We start from the raw sequence: 16,563 nt of genomic DNA, 5'->3' as shown, positions 1-16,563 counted from the left end.
CCCTGGGATCTGCCTGCAGGGCAAGATTGTAGCCCAGGGCCGGCTGCTGCTGCAGGACACTTTCCTGGTGTCTGATCCGGACACCGGACTGCTGGCACGCATGAAGGAGAGGCGGGTTTTCCTCTTTGAGCAGATCATCATCTTCAGCGAGCCACTTGATAGAAAGAAAGGCTTCTCCATGCCTGGCTATCTGTTCAAAAACAGCATAAAGGTATTTCTACACATTGTTTCCTTTAAATGTTATGCATATAAATTAACCTGTGGTCATTAATCGGCAGGGAGCCGTCTTCCTGCTGGAAATTAGCAGTATTCTTTGTTTGAAGGTCAGTATAGATTTAGGCTGTTAAAGTAAGGAGTCTGACAAGATGATGGAGCAGTTGGTTAAGGTATCACATTTGCTGAGGGGAGTAACAGATATTCAGGAAGAAGTCATTTCGGACAGGAGCAATAATGTTTAGTCCTTTTCTCAAAAAAATGCTCAACTTTTTACAATAATTAAAGTCCATTCTAGTAAGTCTACTAGAAGTGTCAGATCATATCTAGAACTTGCTCTCTGTGGAGAAAAGCCATAGACTCTACTGTATCTCTTTTGTCACTCGTTCATGAAGGAGTTTAACCATTGTTCCTTTTGCATCTAATTTCTTGTATATCGAATTTGGAACAAGAAAAAATCTTACCGTAATTTGCTGCCAAGTAAAACCGATTTCTTGGACTCTGCACTTACAGATGAGCTGTCTGGGTCTTGAGGACAATGTAGACGGGGATCCCTGTAAATTTGCACTCGCCTCCAGATCAGCCAACAGCACCCCTGAGACCTACATCCTGCACTCCGCCAACCCCGGAGTCCGGCAAGTGTGGATCCACGAGATCAACCAAATCTTGGAAAACCAGCGCAATTTCTTGAATGGTAAATGCGTTAATGGAGATTTATTTTTTTCCTTTTTATTCCTACAGAAAGATGTAGTTTAATTAGAATGAGGATGCTTTCTTAATTTATGTGAGCTATATGACATGCATGGCTGTACATCCATCACCAGCGTTTTATTGTCGAACAGGCCAAAAGTGACCTTTACTGGACATGAAGTATTGATTTAAGCAAAACACTTGAAATGAGATTTGATTTCTTCTCCCGCTGCAATAAACATCCCTCTTTTGTCGCTGGACATAATTTTTTTTGATGTTTTAACACACTTTAAAGTCTAAATACAACATGAAACATGAAAAACATTAAAATGCTTCAAGGTATGAAATGTTATAAGCATTCTGGCCTCAAAATAAAATTTGTCTCCAAACTTTTCCGTGGCTGTAGCTCCTTGCTGCGTCGGCCCGGCTGGTTGCCGATGAGCGAAGGAGCTGCTGCAGTAAAACTGCGCAGTACAGCCCAGCTGTTGAGCCAAGTGCGTGACCTTTCCCCCCGCTGCAGCCTTGACCTCCCCGATCGAGTACCAGCGGAACCACGTGGGGGCGGCGGCGCCCAGCAGCACGTCCGGCGGCGCCTGCAGCAGCGCGGGCGCAGCCCCGGCCCCCAGCGGCGGTGCGGCGGGAGGGCGGCCCAGGCCCTCCCGCATCCCTCAGCCCGTCAGGCTCCACTCGCCTGTGCTGGTCTCCTCCGGGGCCTCGGCGCCTGCGGAAGGGCCGGACAAGATGTCAGGTACGTCTGCTCGCGCCCCCTCCCTGCTGCCCGCCGGTGCCGGCGGCTCCCCCTCCCCGGCAGGTGCGGGGGACAAGGACGGGGAGAACGATGCGCTCAAGATGAAGCTTCTGGAAAGCGCTCGCGGCAGCAAGCACCCTAGCTCGGTCGAGGATTCACAGACCCACACTCCAAGGGCCACAGTAGGCCCCCTGACGCTTGGTAAACCGCGACCTGGAACGGTCTCCCCTCTTGGGTCCCCACTTCCTCCTCCTTCCTTTGGCAAAGAGGCCTTCACCCCTGGGAGCCCTGTGCAGAAGGGCCCCTCTTTCTGGAGCTCCATCCCAGCCTCCCCCGCCAGCCGCCCCGGCTCCTTCACCTTCCCCAGCGACACCGATTCTCTGGGGCGTCAAGCACATCGCCACTCCACCCACAGCAAGGACGCCGACCGCATGAGCACCTGCTCCTCCGCCAGCGAGCAGTCTGTCCACTCCACGCAGAGCAACGGGGTAAGAGCGGCGCCGGCCCGTCCTCCGGCCTCCCGTCCAGCCCTCTCGTCTGCGTGCCGTCATCCCTGTCAGTACTAACTCCACTGCCGGCCTTGGTTCTTCGGCTGCTTCTCTGCTCTTCCCTGAGAAGGAAACGAGAAAAACAATACTGCTTTGACTGCTGCCTGTGGTGAAGCATTCACTCTTTTCCACTTGACTACTTCAGCTTTTACTAACTGCTGCGGGCTAAGCTTACAGTGACCATCATTCAACTATGCTACTAACTTAACCGCTTGTGTGTTTTTTTCCAATACTGCTCTCCTGCTTCAAAAAAGAACCAGAAGTCTTTTCTACTACATTTTAACCCCTGACTGTTACTACTTCAATTCTGAGGAAGCCATAACAAAGACTAAATACTAACATGTTCCTAGAGTTCTTAAATTTTTGGTGCTAGATGCTCTTCTGTTTCAGAAGACACATAGAACCGTATTGGCCTAGAGTGAGGAAGATTTTGGGTGCTTTCTCATTTCTACTTACTGGTATTTTATTCTGGCGTAAAGGAATGTTTGCAGAGACTGTTGAGCTCTGTTTATTTCAATGTGAATGAACTTCACTCATTGTCATTGGTTTGAAAAGTCAAGGATTCAGATATTCAGTGCGATGACTAGGTGATGGTTTTGGTGGACTAGTAAGTAGTGGCTTTCTGTCAGGTCCAGGGTTTCCGAGCTAGCATGGTGACAGAGTACACTCTGCTGTAGGAGGAGACATCTTGAGGGTGAACACAAAACCTGACGCTAAGTCTTGCCTACTTTGTCCTTAAAGATCCCATAGCAGTGTTTGAGCAGGGTGTTAACCTTGATGTCTTGGTTAAACTCCAGCTTTGACTTGCATGGGATGGCCTCCCTGAATATCCCCCTGAAATAATTCACTTGGTGCAGTGCGTCCTCTCTTCTCCACCAGTCCTGCAAGTCGGAAAGCCACGCACTCTCCTGGTCGGTGCTCCGCTTCAGTGCTGGATGTGCTGGATGAACTGGATCCTGCTCCACATGGAAAGCATTTTAGGATTCTTTCGCATGAAAAGTATTTTACAGATGCCAATAATTATTACTGAATGGCGGACTCTATACAGCCATCTACTCATTGTGCTGGACAAAAAAAACCCAATCATTCTCTGGCAATCTCTGCAGTAACTTGTCTTTCGGCCCGCTTAAGCTCTGTTGAAAACAACTGCAAATGAAAATGTCTGAAAATCCCTTTTCTGGGTAATTTTGGGCGGTATGAGGACAATGATTCCTTCTAATTTCAGTTACTTGTTTCACTCACTCCACTAATCTGTGTTCTTTGTATGTGTGCTTCATGGTAAGGATGTTCCTGTTACAAAATGTGTATTTCAAAAACTGATGCTCTTCTGCTTTTGTTTCTTTCTTGAATTGTATGCCAACTAGCTTATCTTATCTACTTTATCTCTTTATAAAGTAAGTAACACAGGTACATCCAAATATTCAAAATAGGATTTTAAAACTGAAACAGCTAGAGATTCAGTAGAATACAGTAGTACTGACTGTGAATTATTTATTTCTCCTGTTATTTCTCTGAAATGATGACAAACGACAGCTTGCATCACTGTTAATATAACAAGGGAATGAATATGATAAATTCAAATGGATTTAGTCATTTCACTAAAAAATATTTTTAGCTAGCTTGTATTCTCTTTAGTACTTCTGTTATATATGTTTGTAAGAGAAAATTATACATTTTAAATGCAATTTGATAGTTTGAAAATGCTTAAGAATGCTATACTTCAGGGAGAGAATAAGCGAAAACGCTTTGCTTTAAGTTTATTTTCACCAAGTTTCAAGCAGTTTTTAATGAAATATAAGCCTTGCCAATTTAAAGCATGCTATTAGGAATGTGCCTGTTTCTGCTTAACTAATTTCATATTAGCTTTTGTTTGCTTTGTGCCGCTATCCTAAGGCAATGTCAGTGTTCAGTGTAGATTATCAACTACAGTTAATGATTATGAACAGTTAGTTATCCTTCACTTTTTCGTTCCTTTTTAAGAGAAGTTGTCTTTCCACTCCCCCACATTGCAGAGTGAAAGCAGCAGCAGCAGCAACATCTCCACCATGCTAGTGACGCAAGACTACATGGCGGTGAAGGAGGATGAGATTAACGTCTACCAGGGAGAGGTTGTCCAGATTTTGGCCAGCAATCAACAAAACATGTTTCTGGTGTTCCGCGCAGCCAATGAGCAGAGCCCCGCTGCTGAGGGCTGGATCCCCGGCTATGTGCTGGGGCACACATCCGCAGTCATCCCCGACATCCCCGAAGGAACCATTAAGTAAGAGCCCTGCCCACACGGGCTCACTCTTCCCCAGATGCGGTCTGAAACTCTTTATCTCCACTACTGAATCTTCAAGACTCTCACCACAATAACACACGCATGATCTCTTATGTGCGTGTGCCTTAAGTTACTGAAGAATTCAAACCCTCATGTTAGATCTGCAAATGCATGCTCGGTATGGAAGTGTTGTGGTTCTTAGCGGTAGTTCTTACGGCCAGGAAAAAGGTTGCTGCTTAAATGAAAAGCAGTACCATGAAATCAGCTCTTTTTCCAAAATATAAAACAATGATTGGGTCACATCCCTTTTGAAAGGATTACAGGAGAATCTTACAATCTTAAAGCTTTTAAAAACTCATCATGGAACAAACTTTAAAGCCAGTCTAAAGGTCTAAAGAATTGGAAAATCTTCGCGCTCGTCCTTCATGCCTTTGTCAGACTTCTTCTTTTCTTCCTCAGGAAGTCATCCTCTTGGCACACAGCTCTCCGCATCAGAAAGAAGTCTGAAAAGAAAGACAAGGAGGGAAAGCTGGAAAACGGCTATCGGAAGTCCAGAGAAGGTCTAGCTAACAAGGTTTCTGTAAAGGTAGGTCTTCCAGGAGCAGCGTGTGCCCCTTTTAGTGCAACCTTGTTTTCAGTGATGAAGTTGAGAGGAGGACTACTACAACGAGCCGGTATGGACACCAGATCGAAATCTTCAAAATGTGGATATTTTAGTTGTTGGAACTGGCTTGACTTTTAATGCTTTATTTTTTGTTGTTTTCAGCTTCTAAACCCCAACTATATCTATGACGGTGAGTTGGCTTTTCATCAAGAGATATTTGTAAAAGTGTAAAAACTAGCTAATTGGGAGTCTTTTTGCACCTTCATCTTTATTAGGAAGAAATAATGAAAATCAGTTTGAATGTATGTTTTTGCTTGGTAAATAAATGTTGTAGTATGCATTGTTGAGGTTTGACAAATGTGGTATGAGCAGGTTATAGTGGGGGTTTTCAGCTGCTTGCATGGTAGGTGAAAGCACATGTAGTTTGCAGAGGTCAGGGTGGGGGGCTCAGACACATGAAGTTTCTGACTGCAGATTAGAAGGTTCAGCTCTTGGCTGGTTCTCTTTCGTGTCATTTAGGTTGTGGGAGTCTGTATCAATCAGCCTGGTCGTGCTATTGAAGTGGAATGAACTGCCTGGAATGAACTTGTTCATATGAATGTAGTGACATGTCTAGTTTTCATTTCAAGAGCCGGTACATTTGCTTTTGCAGTTCCTCCAGAGTTCTTATTGCCCCTGAGTGATGTGACCTGTGAGAATGGGGAGAGTGTCACCCTTAGGTGCAAAGTCTGTGGTCGCCCCAAAGCAACTGTGACCTGGAAAGGACCAGACCAAAATACTCTGAGTAGCAATGGCCATGTCAGCATTGCCTACAGGTACATCTACAACCTAACTGGAGATTTTTGTAACTGGTAGTACATATTTGAATGTCTGGAAATACGTTAAAAGTCTTGGATATGGTCCATATTTTAGATCTCTTCAGTAATAAGATTGCTTAAATATTAGATATGGTCATCATTTGTCAAAACATATATTATGGCATATAACATAAGGAACACACACATAAGTCCAATCTGATATAGCCGCCTGCAAAAACAATTCCTGTCTTAGAATGTGTATCCTTTGCCAGTTTAATGTTGAAAAAGCTATTTTATGGTTGCAAGAAGCATTGATCATCTGCATGGTGGTGCAGTGGCTATCATTGCTGCCTCATGGTGCTGGGGCCATGGGTCCAATTTCTGAGGTGCTGCCTGCATGGAGTTTGTATTTTCTCTCCACGTTTGTGTGGGTTTCCTCCAGGTGCTCAGGTTTCTCCCACATTCCAGACACATGCTTCTGGAAAATCTGTCCTGGTGTGTTAGTTTGTATCCGTGTCTGTGCATGTGCCCTGCGGTGGACTGGTGTCCCACCTTGTGCCCGTTGCTTGCTGGAATAGACTCCGGATCCCCATGACCCTGTACTGGATAAAGCAATTAGAAAACGCATGCAGGAAACATTGGTTATTGAAATGTGATCCATAATGAAGTGTATTATTTTTAATTAAGCTCATATTTAGTAACATAGTTCAAAAGATTCCAGAAACTGACATTTGGGTGAGCGCACCCTAGAGAGAACTGGGAATCGCTGACTTTTCTCTTCCTGCGCCCTGGGCAACGCAGCGACTCTGGAGAGGCTACTCTCAGGATCGTGGGCGTCTCTGCAGAAGACGATGGCACCTACACCTGCGTGGCCACGAACGACGTGGGCTCTGTCTCGTCCTCTGCCAGCCTCCGAGTACTGGGTTAGTTCTCCTGCACCGCTCACGAAAAGCGGACGTTGCCTGCAGTTTGAAGCAATACTGTGCTGTGTTGGTGTTGGCTGTGTTTTGACTGTCAAGTTCAAGTAACCATTCTGATTGCTCAGAAACCCTAAATCCATTGCTCAAAGAAAAGCTATTACAATTTTTTTGAAGAGCATATTATTTCTTCAACAGCTAAAATGAAGCAATGTCTGAAACAGCATTCTAGAACATCTGTTGTATCGGTCAACAGAAAAGTGTCAAAATGTTTGATGAATGTTATTCCTGTTTTTTTTGCTGTCTGCTCAAGGTGCCCTACATTCCTTGTTCGAAGGAGTGTGTTCTGGTTGCGGTTTTACTGTAAGAAAGGCAGACATGTTTTACTGACCCTATACAACTAAAAAGATTCATGCTGAAATAGGTCACCATCTGCTATCAAAGCTTTGCCTAGCAACTGGAATATTCTCGGTAGTAACAGAAGGCACACAGCTAGTGCAGACAGATCATGTGCCTGTGTAGTAGTATACCAACTCGTTTTTCATCTTCACAACCTCCAGCAGATCTCCTAGCTAACAGCTCCCTCTAGGGTCCAATCGGAGACCTGGCAAGCTGCAGAATTTCAGTTGCATTTGTCTCATTTCTTTATTTTGGATTAGAAGGTTGAGAAGAATTAAACCCGTTTTCAGTTTTTGGGTTCTGTATGGTCAGTATTTTGAAGTGCTTTCATGCTTCAGTTAAGCATTATGATTTTTCCCAATAGTTATATAAACTTTCTTTTTAATGTTTGTTTTTCAGGTCCTTCCCATGATGGTATCAGGGTAGTCTGGAAAGACAACTTTGAATCCTTTTACGCTGAGGTTGCAGAATTAGGAAGGTATTGCAGATAGTTCCAAATTGCAACATTCTATTTAGAGTTAAGCCTTACACTGCGGGACACTTTTACCTTTAAAGGACAGATGGCATTTCTGGACTGCTTGCTATGAAAATACATGTGCCATCACACAGATTTACTGTGCTGTAGGGGATCCAGTGCTTAAACTTTATAATCAGAGTTTGCTTGCTGTAAAACATCTGTGTGCTCTAAATGGGTAAAACATTAAAGGCATGTAAAGCCAATTGTACTTTTTCACCTGTAAACTATATCCACTCAACACCTACTTTAAATGGAAATTTCCTGAATCCCACCATTCGATAGAATTTAAAATGTAACATGATCAGAGTCTTATAGATAATGGCAAAAAGTGTTATTCACTGATCTTTGTCTTACTGACATAAAATGAGATTATGCATACAAAAATTTAACTTTAGAAATGAAAATGATAATTTTTACACTTTGCCTTGCAAACTTATCAAGACCCCTCCTACAGTGTCCCCATTTTCTGAAATTACAAAATGATGCATCTTTATTTTTATAATGTTTTGAATAACATCTAAATGCTCAAACTGCAAACATCTATGTTAGCGAAAACAAAAGAAGAAACTCAGATATGTTCATTTCATAAGTGTTTAGAATTGTAACCCCAGTATTTGGTAGAAGCAAAGTCTTTTTGGTAAGTCTCTGCCAGCTTTGCACACCAACTTGACATAGTTTTTGCCCATTCTCCTTAGCACATAGGCTAAACATCTCTGAAGTTGCTTGGAGATCACTTCTGGACAACAGTTTTCAAGTCTTCCCACAGATTTACAACAGGATTCAAGTCTGGCCTTTGGCCTTGTCAAGGACATTCACTTCCTTATTCTAAGAGTGTAGGTTGAGATCGTCCTCTAAGGTTTGCCAGTACTTAGGCCCAGCTGTGTGGATGCTGAATGGAGTAGAACTAGCACAGTGCTGCCACCATGCTTGACTGTAGGGATGGTGCTGACGGAGTGATGTGCTGGGTTTGTGTCAGATGTATCACTTAGGTGCTTTTTTGCAAAAGCTCTGCAGGATTTGAGATGTTTTTTTAGGTCATGCAAGCCCCCTTTGTGGACTGATTGTCACAGTTGCCCTTGCCCTCACAGTGGCCTCCCTAACCAGTTTCCTCCCAGCCCAGCTTCTCTGGTCATAAGGACAGCCTGATCTAGGCAGGCCCGTTGCCTTCTGCTTTTTAATGATCAACTACACTGTGAGAAATTAAGTCTTTAAAGTGTTTTTATACCCTTCTCTGGATCTGTGCATTAATGCAACTTTTCTTTGAGTTGTTTTGAAAGCTATTTGGTCTTCATGGTTAAATCTTTGCTTGAAAGTCACTACTTGACTGAGTAACCTCATGCAGATATCTGTATAGCTTAATTAATAGTGACTTATTAAGGCAATTTTGTGCATTTAAATTTTTGCCTCCAGAAATGTTTCTTAGCTATTTACTTTTTGTGTTGTCATTAGAATGTGTAGGTTATATATGTAACAAATTAATTGCTACTTCAAAGTTGAATAACTGCAAACCGTAAAACAGAATATGAAAACTTATTTTGTGCATGGGTCTGAGTACTTTTGCAAAAGACTGTATAACTGGTTCAGTGCTTGAATCAGAATGAGGTCATAAGTGTGAAATCATGACAGCTCATTCAGAAAACACTAAAGTGGAAATATTCAATCCTGCTGCAGACATAGTGTTTGTTTTTACAGGCTGGCATTCATTCATATTTATAGTGTGCACTGTTGCTTGGGCAATGACAATTGCAGTAGGCTTATGGTTTGTAACGTTGCGTCATCCAGGGGCAGGTTCTCTGTAGTGAAGAAGTGCGATCAGAGAGGGACTAAGCGAGCTGTGGCTGCCAAGTTTGTCAGTAAGAAGCTGATGAAGCGGGATCAGGTGACCCATGAACTCAGCATCTTACAGCACCTGCAGCATCCTCATCTCGCCGCTCTCCTGGACACCTTCGAGACGTCAGCCAGCTTCGTGCTCGTCCTGGAGATGTTAGTGTAACCCCGTCTTTCATTGCTCAATTCTTCTTGCTCTGGAATTCAAACTTCCAATTTCAGTTTTGTGAAGCAGTAATGCCTGTACATAATATGTGCTGTAAACTTTGGATATTTGACGTTTTCTTCATTTTTATCATTTTCATTTAGATCTTCAAATGGTTAATGGGCCATTTGTGATAACACGTTTTCAAAAACTGTACTGTCAGACTTTCTTCTTACTCCTCCGCTTCTATATATGGATCCACTTACTGAAGATTAATCAAGTTTAATGTGCACTGCAGAACTGATCACAGTTGCCCTGTTCTGTTGTGTTTTCTCTCATCAGGGCAGACCAGGGCCGTCTCTTGGACTATATTGTAAGTTGGGGTAATCTAACTGAAGAGAAGGTGACCGCGTATCTTCGGGAGATATTAGAAGCTTTACATTACCTGCATAATTGCAGAATAGCTCATTTGGACTTAAAGGTGAGTGCTGGCCTGTAAATATACCATATTGCTCAGGGGCAACATTGCCACCTTTGTAGATTGATCTCAGAAGCGAAGCAAGGGAGTGCCTAGTCTATATTGGGATGGGACACCTCCCAGGAAAAGCTGGTTGCTGCTGCAGGTGCTGTTGGTGGACCAGTGAGTGACACAGACAGGCAGACTTCCAAGATGCGCTTTGAGATCTTCTGAGATGAAAATAATTACATGCAAGGAGTTATTATTGGGGAAAAATAGTACTTTGTTGCTAAAAAAACTTTATAAAATTCTTATGCAAAAGCAACTTTTTATTTTGTAATTAAATTTAAATTACTCCTTGAATTTGGAATACTCTGTTTTCTGGAACTCCATCATATTAACCTTCTGAGCAGATGCGAGCTCCATTGTGCATCACTTGCACAGCTGCCCAGTATGTGACGGGATCACTGTTTCGCTTAAAGCCAGGAGTATCACGGCTGACTAAAGCCTCCTCCGGCTCGGTGTCTGAATTGTGCTCCATAGCTTGGGGAGTGCACAACCTGGACAGAAATGAGAATCGCCTTCAGTGGTCCAAGAGCAGGAATCCCCTGCCCTGGTCTTGGAGGAACGACCTAAATCAGCTCATTGGCTTCGTCACGCCAGTTTAACATCGATCACTGTGATGTTTACTGTCAAAGCTTCATTTAAAGTGTCGAACTGTTTCTGTTGAATATTTGGTTTAATGGAATTTTGATTTTCCTTTGTCAGCAGACACATTAATTAACTTTTTTTTTTGTCTAAGCCTGAAAACGTGTTGGTAGACCAGACTTCAGCCCAGCCGACTGTCAAACTTGCTGACTTCGGAGATGCAGTCCAGCTGAACAGCACCTACTACATCCACCCCTTGCTGGGGAGCCCAGAGTTTGCTGCCCCAGAGCTGATCCTGGGCAACCCTGTGTCACTGTCATCGGACACCTGGAGCGTGGGGGTGCTGACCTATGTCATCCTGAGCGGGGCCTCGCCTTTCTTGGATGAAAGCGTGGAGGAGACCTGTCTGAACATCTGCCGGTTGGACTTCAGCTTCCCTGATGACTACTTCCAAGGAGTCAGCCAGGCTGCCAAAGATTTCATGTGCTTCTTACTGCAGGGGGACCCCGCGAAGCGGCCCCCGGCGGGGGTCTGCCTCCAGGAGTCCTGGCTGCAGCCGGGTGGCCGTCACAATGCCGAGTGCATCGACACGTCCCGACTCATTTCCTTCATCGACCGGCGCAAACACCAGAATGATGTTCGACCCATTGGTAGTATTAGAAACTTCTTACAAAGCAGACTTATGCCCAGGGTGTGACCTTGGTGAAGAAACATGGCAAAAAAATAACCTTTATTCTCTCATTCTCTTTCACCTGCCTATCGAAATTTGAGGATCTCTGTGATCTTCGGCCAGTCTTTGCTGCAGACTGGTTAGCGTTACAATGAAATTAAGAAAATAAATGCTAAAATGAACAGGTTAAAGCCACATTCATGGCCCTATCCTCATGAGGACATGCCAAGAAAGCCTGCGCAAAAGCAGAACTTTTGGAAAAGCAATGCAATCTAAACTAGCGTGGAAGACAAGAGAAACTTCTGCCTGAGCCAGACAGAGCAAACCTTTGTTTGACAGTATTCAATTCAGGTTGCTCAGATTGAAAAGAAGAAAAAGATCATTTTAAAGTCCCTTTTTTTAAAACCAATGTATAGGAAAGAAAATCAAAACGGAGGACAAATCTTTATCCTAAAATTTTCAAGAACATATTTAAAACAAAACAAAATGGCAACACTCACCTCTAAATCATTGCTCTACTACTTAGGACAAACTAGAGACCAAAATCTTGAGTTAAACATTAAGATGCAATGACTGCTTCGCTAAAACATCGAATCAGTCATCAGAGCTTTTTGATTGCCTCGCTTTGTATTTATTCTAAGGAACCATGCAAATCATGCCACAAACAACAAGACAGATTTTAACTGCTGCAAGTTCAACCTCAATCAAGTTTTTGCTTTTCATAGAACAGATTGTGTTGCTCCGATTTAAAATATATAAGCCTTACTTTGTATATAGATTGTACCTGCCTTCAGTTTTCATTTCAAAAAGGTGGCTTGCCATAGAAGCCCTCTTTAGGTGGGAAGAACTCAGCCTGCCAACTGGAGACATGTCAAGGGGCAAAGGGATTTTCTGTGGCACAGCAGAACGCCAGTCGGATTCCAGAGCAGTAAAGTAAAATGAAATACTGTAAATGCACTCATTGTATTTTGTTTTAATTCATATCATGTGCAATGTTGCGGCTTTAACATTTTATGCAACTCTATTTATGAAGACCTCTGTTGTACCTGTAATAAATATATAGAAAAGCACGTACTTGGTACTGCAAGTTATACTGTTATTTGTGTTTCTTCACGTTGTTTCCTTAGTTCAGTATTAAGTTCTGATTCCCCAAGGTCCTTTTCATTATGCAGACCGTGGGAATGTTATGGCACTTATGCGTTGACTTATTTTAAAAAAAAAAACATTTTTGTTATAGTTAAACCAAAGGTCTCCTTGCTTTACAGTAAGTATTGCTTTATTTGTGACATTTTACTAATTTAAGTTATGGATACCATTATGAGCGTTAAAAGAGGGTGTTTACAGATTGTTTATTTATTCTTATGTAAATTAGGTGAGTATTACACCTGGTTTAATTTTGGTCACCTTTCATTTCATCCGCTGTATGTAACTGAGTATCCTGATTTAATTCTTGGCAAGTGTAATCTACTCCATTTAGGTTCTCTTAGGGTGGTCAGGAGTGAAAGAATAATATGCTTTTGAAGTAGTCGTGTTAAAGGGGAAAGGAACCCTTTTAGTTGAAGTTGCATTATTTATACAAAAACATCTATAATTAAAATTTTATTTGATTTGGAGAGGTCAGTCTTTACATAGATGTTTCTCATATAAAGACCTTGGTATTTAAATTCTTCAGAAATGTTTCATCTGGTTGGAAAAGAACTACATGCACCATTAGAAATTTTAATGTGCATCGTAGATTTTAGCTGCTATGGTAAAAGTGAACAACATAAATGTATCTGAAACCCTTTGCATTGTGTTTCAAGAATTTAATAAGTGCCAGTTTGGACAAGTCAAGATCTGAAAAGTAGTTTTTTTTCTCCAAGATCTGCAAAGTACGTAACCTAGATTTATTTTTTTTTCCTCTAGTGATAGAATACAGTGGATTCATCTGTACAGTTCCATATCATGTATTCTTATTTATTCATTATTGTAAAGCTGTACAGAAACCGATTAAATACGGGAATTTGGACTGGATGCTCTTGTTTCAGCCTCATCGTATTTTACATATATACTTTAGTGTATTTGTTTGATCATTTTTAAGATTTTTTATTATTTTTACTTTTTGCATGTATATTACTTTGTACAGGAACCATACATGTTTACACTATGTGCTGTAAATATTTTATTTTGCCATCAATTATTTTGAAATTAAACACATGCAACATTCTTGGCTGTAAGCATTTTTGTTTTTGTTTAGTTTCTTCCTTCTTGTTGGGTTAATGTCCTCTCCAAAACAACATGGAAAAACCACACAAACATGCAACATTCTTAAAACAATCAACATGTGTTAATGCCATAGTTGCGTTGATTGTAAAGTGATTGATCTGCACGTCTTCACAAATCAGCACTTATCTTATTCTCACTCTTTAATCGCAGACACTGAGTGAGACATAATTAAAAATAACTGTTGTGTGGGGAAAAGTGTTGAACCAAAGTAGTCAGTGTTTTACTAAACGATATTCCGTTTTTATTTTTGTTTGGTTCAGTTTTGAACGTTTTCTTGTTTCCTTTTCTGACTTCCTGTGTCACATCCTGTGCTTTCATTTCACCCTGCTTTCCTGCTCTCTGGCCTTTGGACCTTCCAGCTGAGGGTACAGAGTCCTCCGTTACGGTTCTGGATGCGATTTTCAAAGTTTCATCTTATTCTTTCCAACACCTGAAGCCAAAGAATTAAAATGGCCTAATTAAAAATAATTAAAAGTTTCATATAAAACCTCAAGTGTTGGCTACAGAACACTGTAAACACATCAGCTTGCAATGAAAGTAAATTGTTATAAAATTGATCTCTCAACTCTTCTAGCCTAAAACATTTTTTCCAGTTATCTAAAGGTGAATAAGATGCAGGCGGAGGTAAGGTGTCCTGCAGTTGGAGAGCTCTGGGAGACTGGACTGGGTTCTGTACAAGCACTGAATTCTGTGATGTTGCAGATCTCTGTACACATGGTCTGTTTTTAAGATCACTGACAGTGTTGATACTTTACTGCAGTTTGTGCCTTGTGATCATTTTCATGTGTTTTCAGGGTCTGTTTTTTTTCATGCTATGCTTATCTAGGACGTGCCTGTACACATTGATGATGTATGTGCTGCCAGCACTCAAGTTCAAGAAAGAAATACAATTCCTTGAAGAAGGAAATCCTCTCACTGAGGAACATAATGTAAGGCTGTTTGGCTTTCAAAACAACACACTTTGTTGGTGGAATATACTCAATTTGAGATTAGATGAAACCAGCACCCATCCCAAGGTGAATTGAATTTGATTGAGATTCATTAGTAATCCAGGTGCTTGTGAATGTGTTTGTTTCGTCGGTGAAGACTGCACTCCTCCATTCCTCTTACTATCCTGTAAAGTGTCTAAAGTGTTGTATAGTTCTGCCAATTGAAGAAAAGTGTCTACTATCCTCTGTCTGCCTGTGCTGGTGCTGGTTCATGGGGAATGTTGCACTTGTCAGTTTCAAATGTATATGATATTCCAAATTGTTTTAAAAAGGAGGATGCATGGGATAGAAATGCAATTTTTTTCTGCAAAAACTGTCTATATTCCTGTTAAAAGTGCAGCCATTGACTGAAAGCATTGTGTGCCAATATATGTGCCATCCTGACTTCAATCCAGGTGTTTCCCCTTCGTGTAGTAAAGCTGCATCCTGTGACTGGAGCTCGGTGGGTGAACTGAGATACTGGGGAGATGGACACATCCGTGTGGTGAGATGGTGAGGCCATAGACATATTTCAAGAAGATAATGACTGAGCTCTCCTCCTATTAAAAACATTTAAAAAAAAAAACTAAAATCTGAATGATCTATTTCATCACCATATGCATCCATTATGAAAATGTACAGTATGTGGCCCGGGTGAGTTGTAGATGAGATGGATCCCCACGCACTTGTAAAGCGCCTTCAGATTCCCTGGGTACAGGAAGCAATGCATGGATTTGTTTAACCTTGCGACTGCTCTCCGTCGGCACCGGGCACTGCGTGGCAGCTCAAGCGAGCTCTCCTCGGGTCGGGACCCAACGGGGGACAGGTGGTGCTGTAAAAGACTGAGTCTGATTCATTTGATAGGTATTACTTTACCCTTACCAAGCATGGCCTCCTAATAATCCCCCTCTATGAATTGGCTTCATCACTCTGCTCCCCACTGAGAGCTGATGTGTGGGGAGCGTTCTGGATCACTATGGCTGCCGTCGCATCATGCAGGTGGATGCTGTACATTGGTGGAGGGGAGTCCCCATTACCTGTAAAGTGCTTTGAGTGGAGTGTCCAGAAAAGCGCTATATAAGTGTAAGCAATTATTATTATTATTTACCGCCAACTTCACATACTACACTCCTTAACGTGACACAGACTGATTCAGGACACTAAATAGACCTCTGAGAACTGCAAACGTTGAGATAATCCTTTTCCCCTGTGTTTTGCCATTGTCCCATAGTCCCTGGTCTGTATGACCCTCCGGTGCCATGTGTTTGTTAACCCCCTGTAAGGGGTGCAGGAGCAGATCCAGGTGACCGCAAGGTGTGGACCCTGTCCTGCGAGTGTGTGGAGCTGGCCAAGTGCACAGGACCTCGTGCTCCCACATGGTCCAGAGACCAGGTTCCGTGCCTTTCAGTCAGTTCTCCTTGGTTGTTGGAAAATAAAGTCTGCCTCTTGGTTTACGGCTAGAACCCGTACAGTATGTATGCGGCAGTTCAACAGCGTTAGGAGATCTCTGGTTCACTTAGCTAGTGAAACAAACCTTGAAAGGGCCGTGCAAACATTATCTTGAGAAAGACCAGCAAACGCGCCTTCTCAAACGCACCTCTTCCCGAACTCAAACTGGGCATCAGCGCTGGTTCTCCTGCTGAGCCGGAGGGGGATGTCCCTTTCCGTGCCGTCTTACATTAAAAACTGCACCCTATAAGGTATTACAAAATCAACGTTTCTTACGCATACTTTAAAAAAAAACAATTCTTAATAGGCTGAATAGTATTAATTATGTACTTCGCTTATTAACGGCTAAGAACACTTAGCAGTGTCTGTTTAGGGTGGCGAACCCTACAGTAATTCCTCTCATCTGCGAAGCGGACATTAACAGGTGACAGCAAGCACGCT

At 42.4% G+C, this 16,563-nt stretch overlaps 1 protein-coding gene and 1 long non-coding RNA gene across 11 annotated transcripts in view; one reads left to right on the top strand and one right to left on the bottom strand.

Moving 5' to 3' along the window:
• The window catches only part of triob (trio Rho guanine nucleotide exchange factor b), a 141,757-nt gene extending 129,224 nt beyond the window's left edge, over positions 1-12,533 (top strand). For 7 of the 9 annotated variants that reach the window (XM_069195264.1, XM_069195262.1, XM_069195266.1 and 4 more), the window contains 12 exons: positions 20-211; positions 727-907; positions 1,424-2,139; positions 4,212-4,459; positions 4,919-5,045; positions 5,226-5,253; positions 5,716-5,878; positions 6,659-6,783; positions 7,576-7,654; positions 9,476-9,676; positions 10,008-10,146; positions 10,925-12,533. In XM_069195264.1, coding sequence (XP_069051365.1) covers positions 20-211; positions 727-907; positions 1,424-2,139; positions 4,212-4,459; positions 4,919-5,045; positions 5,226-5,253; positions 5,716-5,878; positions 6,659-6,783; positions 7,576-7,654; positions 9,476-9,676; positions 10,008-10,146; positions 10,925-11,467 — 2,742 coding nt within the window. In that variant the 3' untranslated portion in view covers positions 11,468-12,533. The remainder of the gene's footprint in view (positions 1-19; positions 212-726; positions 908-1,423; positions 2,140-4,211; positions 4,460-4,918; positions 5,046-5,225; positions 5,254-5,715; positions 5,879-6,658; positions 6,784-7,575; positions 7,655-9,475; positions 9,677-10,007; positions 10,147-10,924) is intronic. The other 2 variants (XM_015356925.2, XM_015356922.2) reach the window with 1 other exon arrangement.
• A 1,179-nt stretch (positions 12,534-13,712) lies between these two features.
• On the bottom strand, positions 13,713-16,555 carry LOC107078567 (uncharacterized). 2 transcript variants are annotated; one of them, XR_011190840.1, is made up of 3 exons: positions 16,208-16,555; positions 15,360-15,505; positions 13,713-14,135 (listed from the first exon to the last, which is right to left on the bottom strand). It is a non-coding gene; the product is annotated as an uncharacterized lncRNA (long non-coding RNA). The 2 variants fall into 2 exon arrangements; XR_001479516.2 differs by having other exon boundaries at positions 15,417-15,505.
• Positions 16,556-16,563: the final 8 nt, after the last annotated feature.

This window comes from Lepisosteus oculatus, chromosome 10 (genome assembly GCF_040954835.1).
Source record: "Lepisosteus oculatus isolate fLepOcu1 chromosome 10, fLepOcu1.hap2, whole genome shotgun sequence".
NCBI classification, from domain to species: domain Eukaryota; kingdom Metazoa; phylum Chordata; class Actinopteri; order Semionotiformes; family Lepisosteidae; genus Lepisosteus; species Lepisosteus oculatus.
Note: the sequence above shows the minus strand (reverse complement) of the source record. Positions and strands in the feature narration are given on the sequence as shown.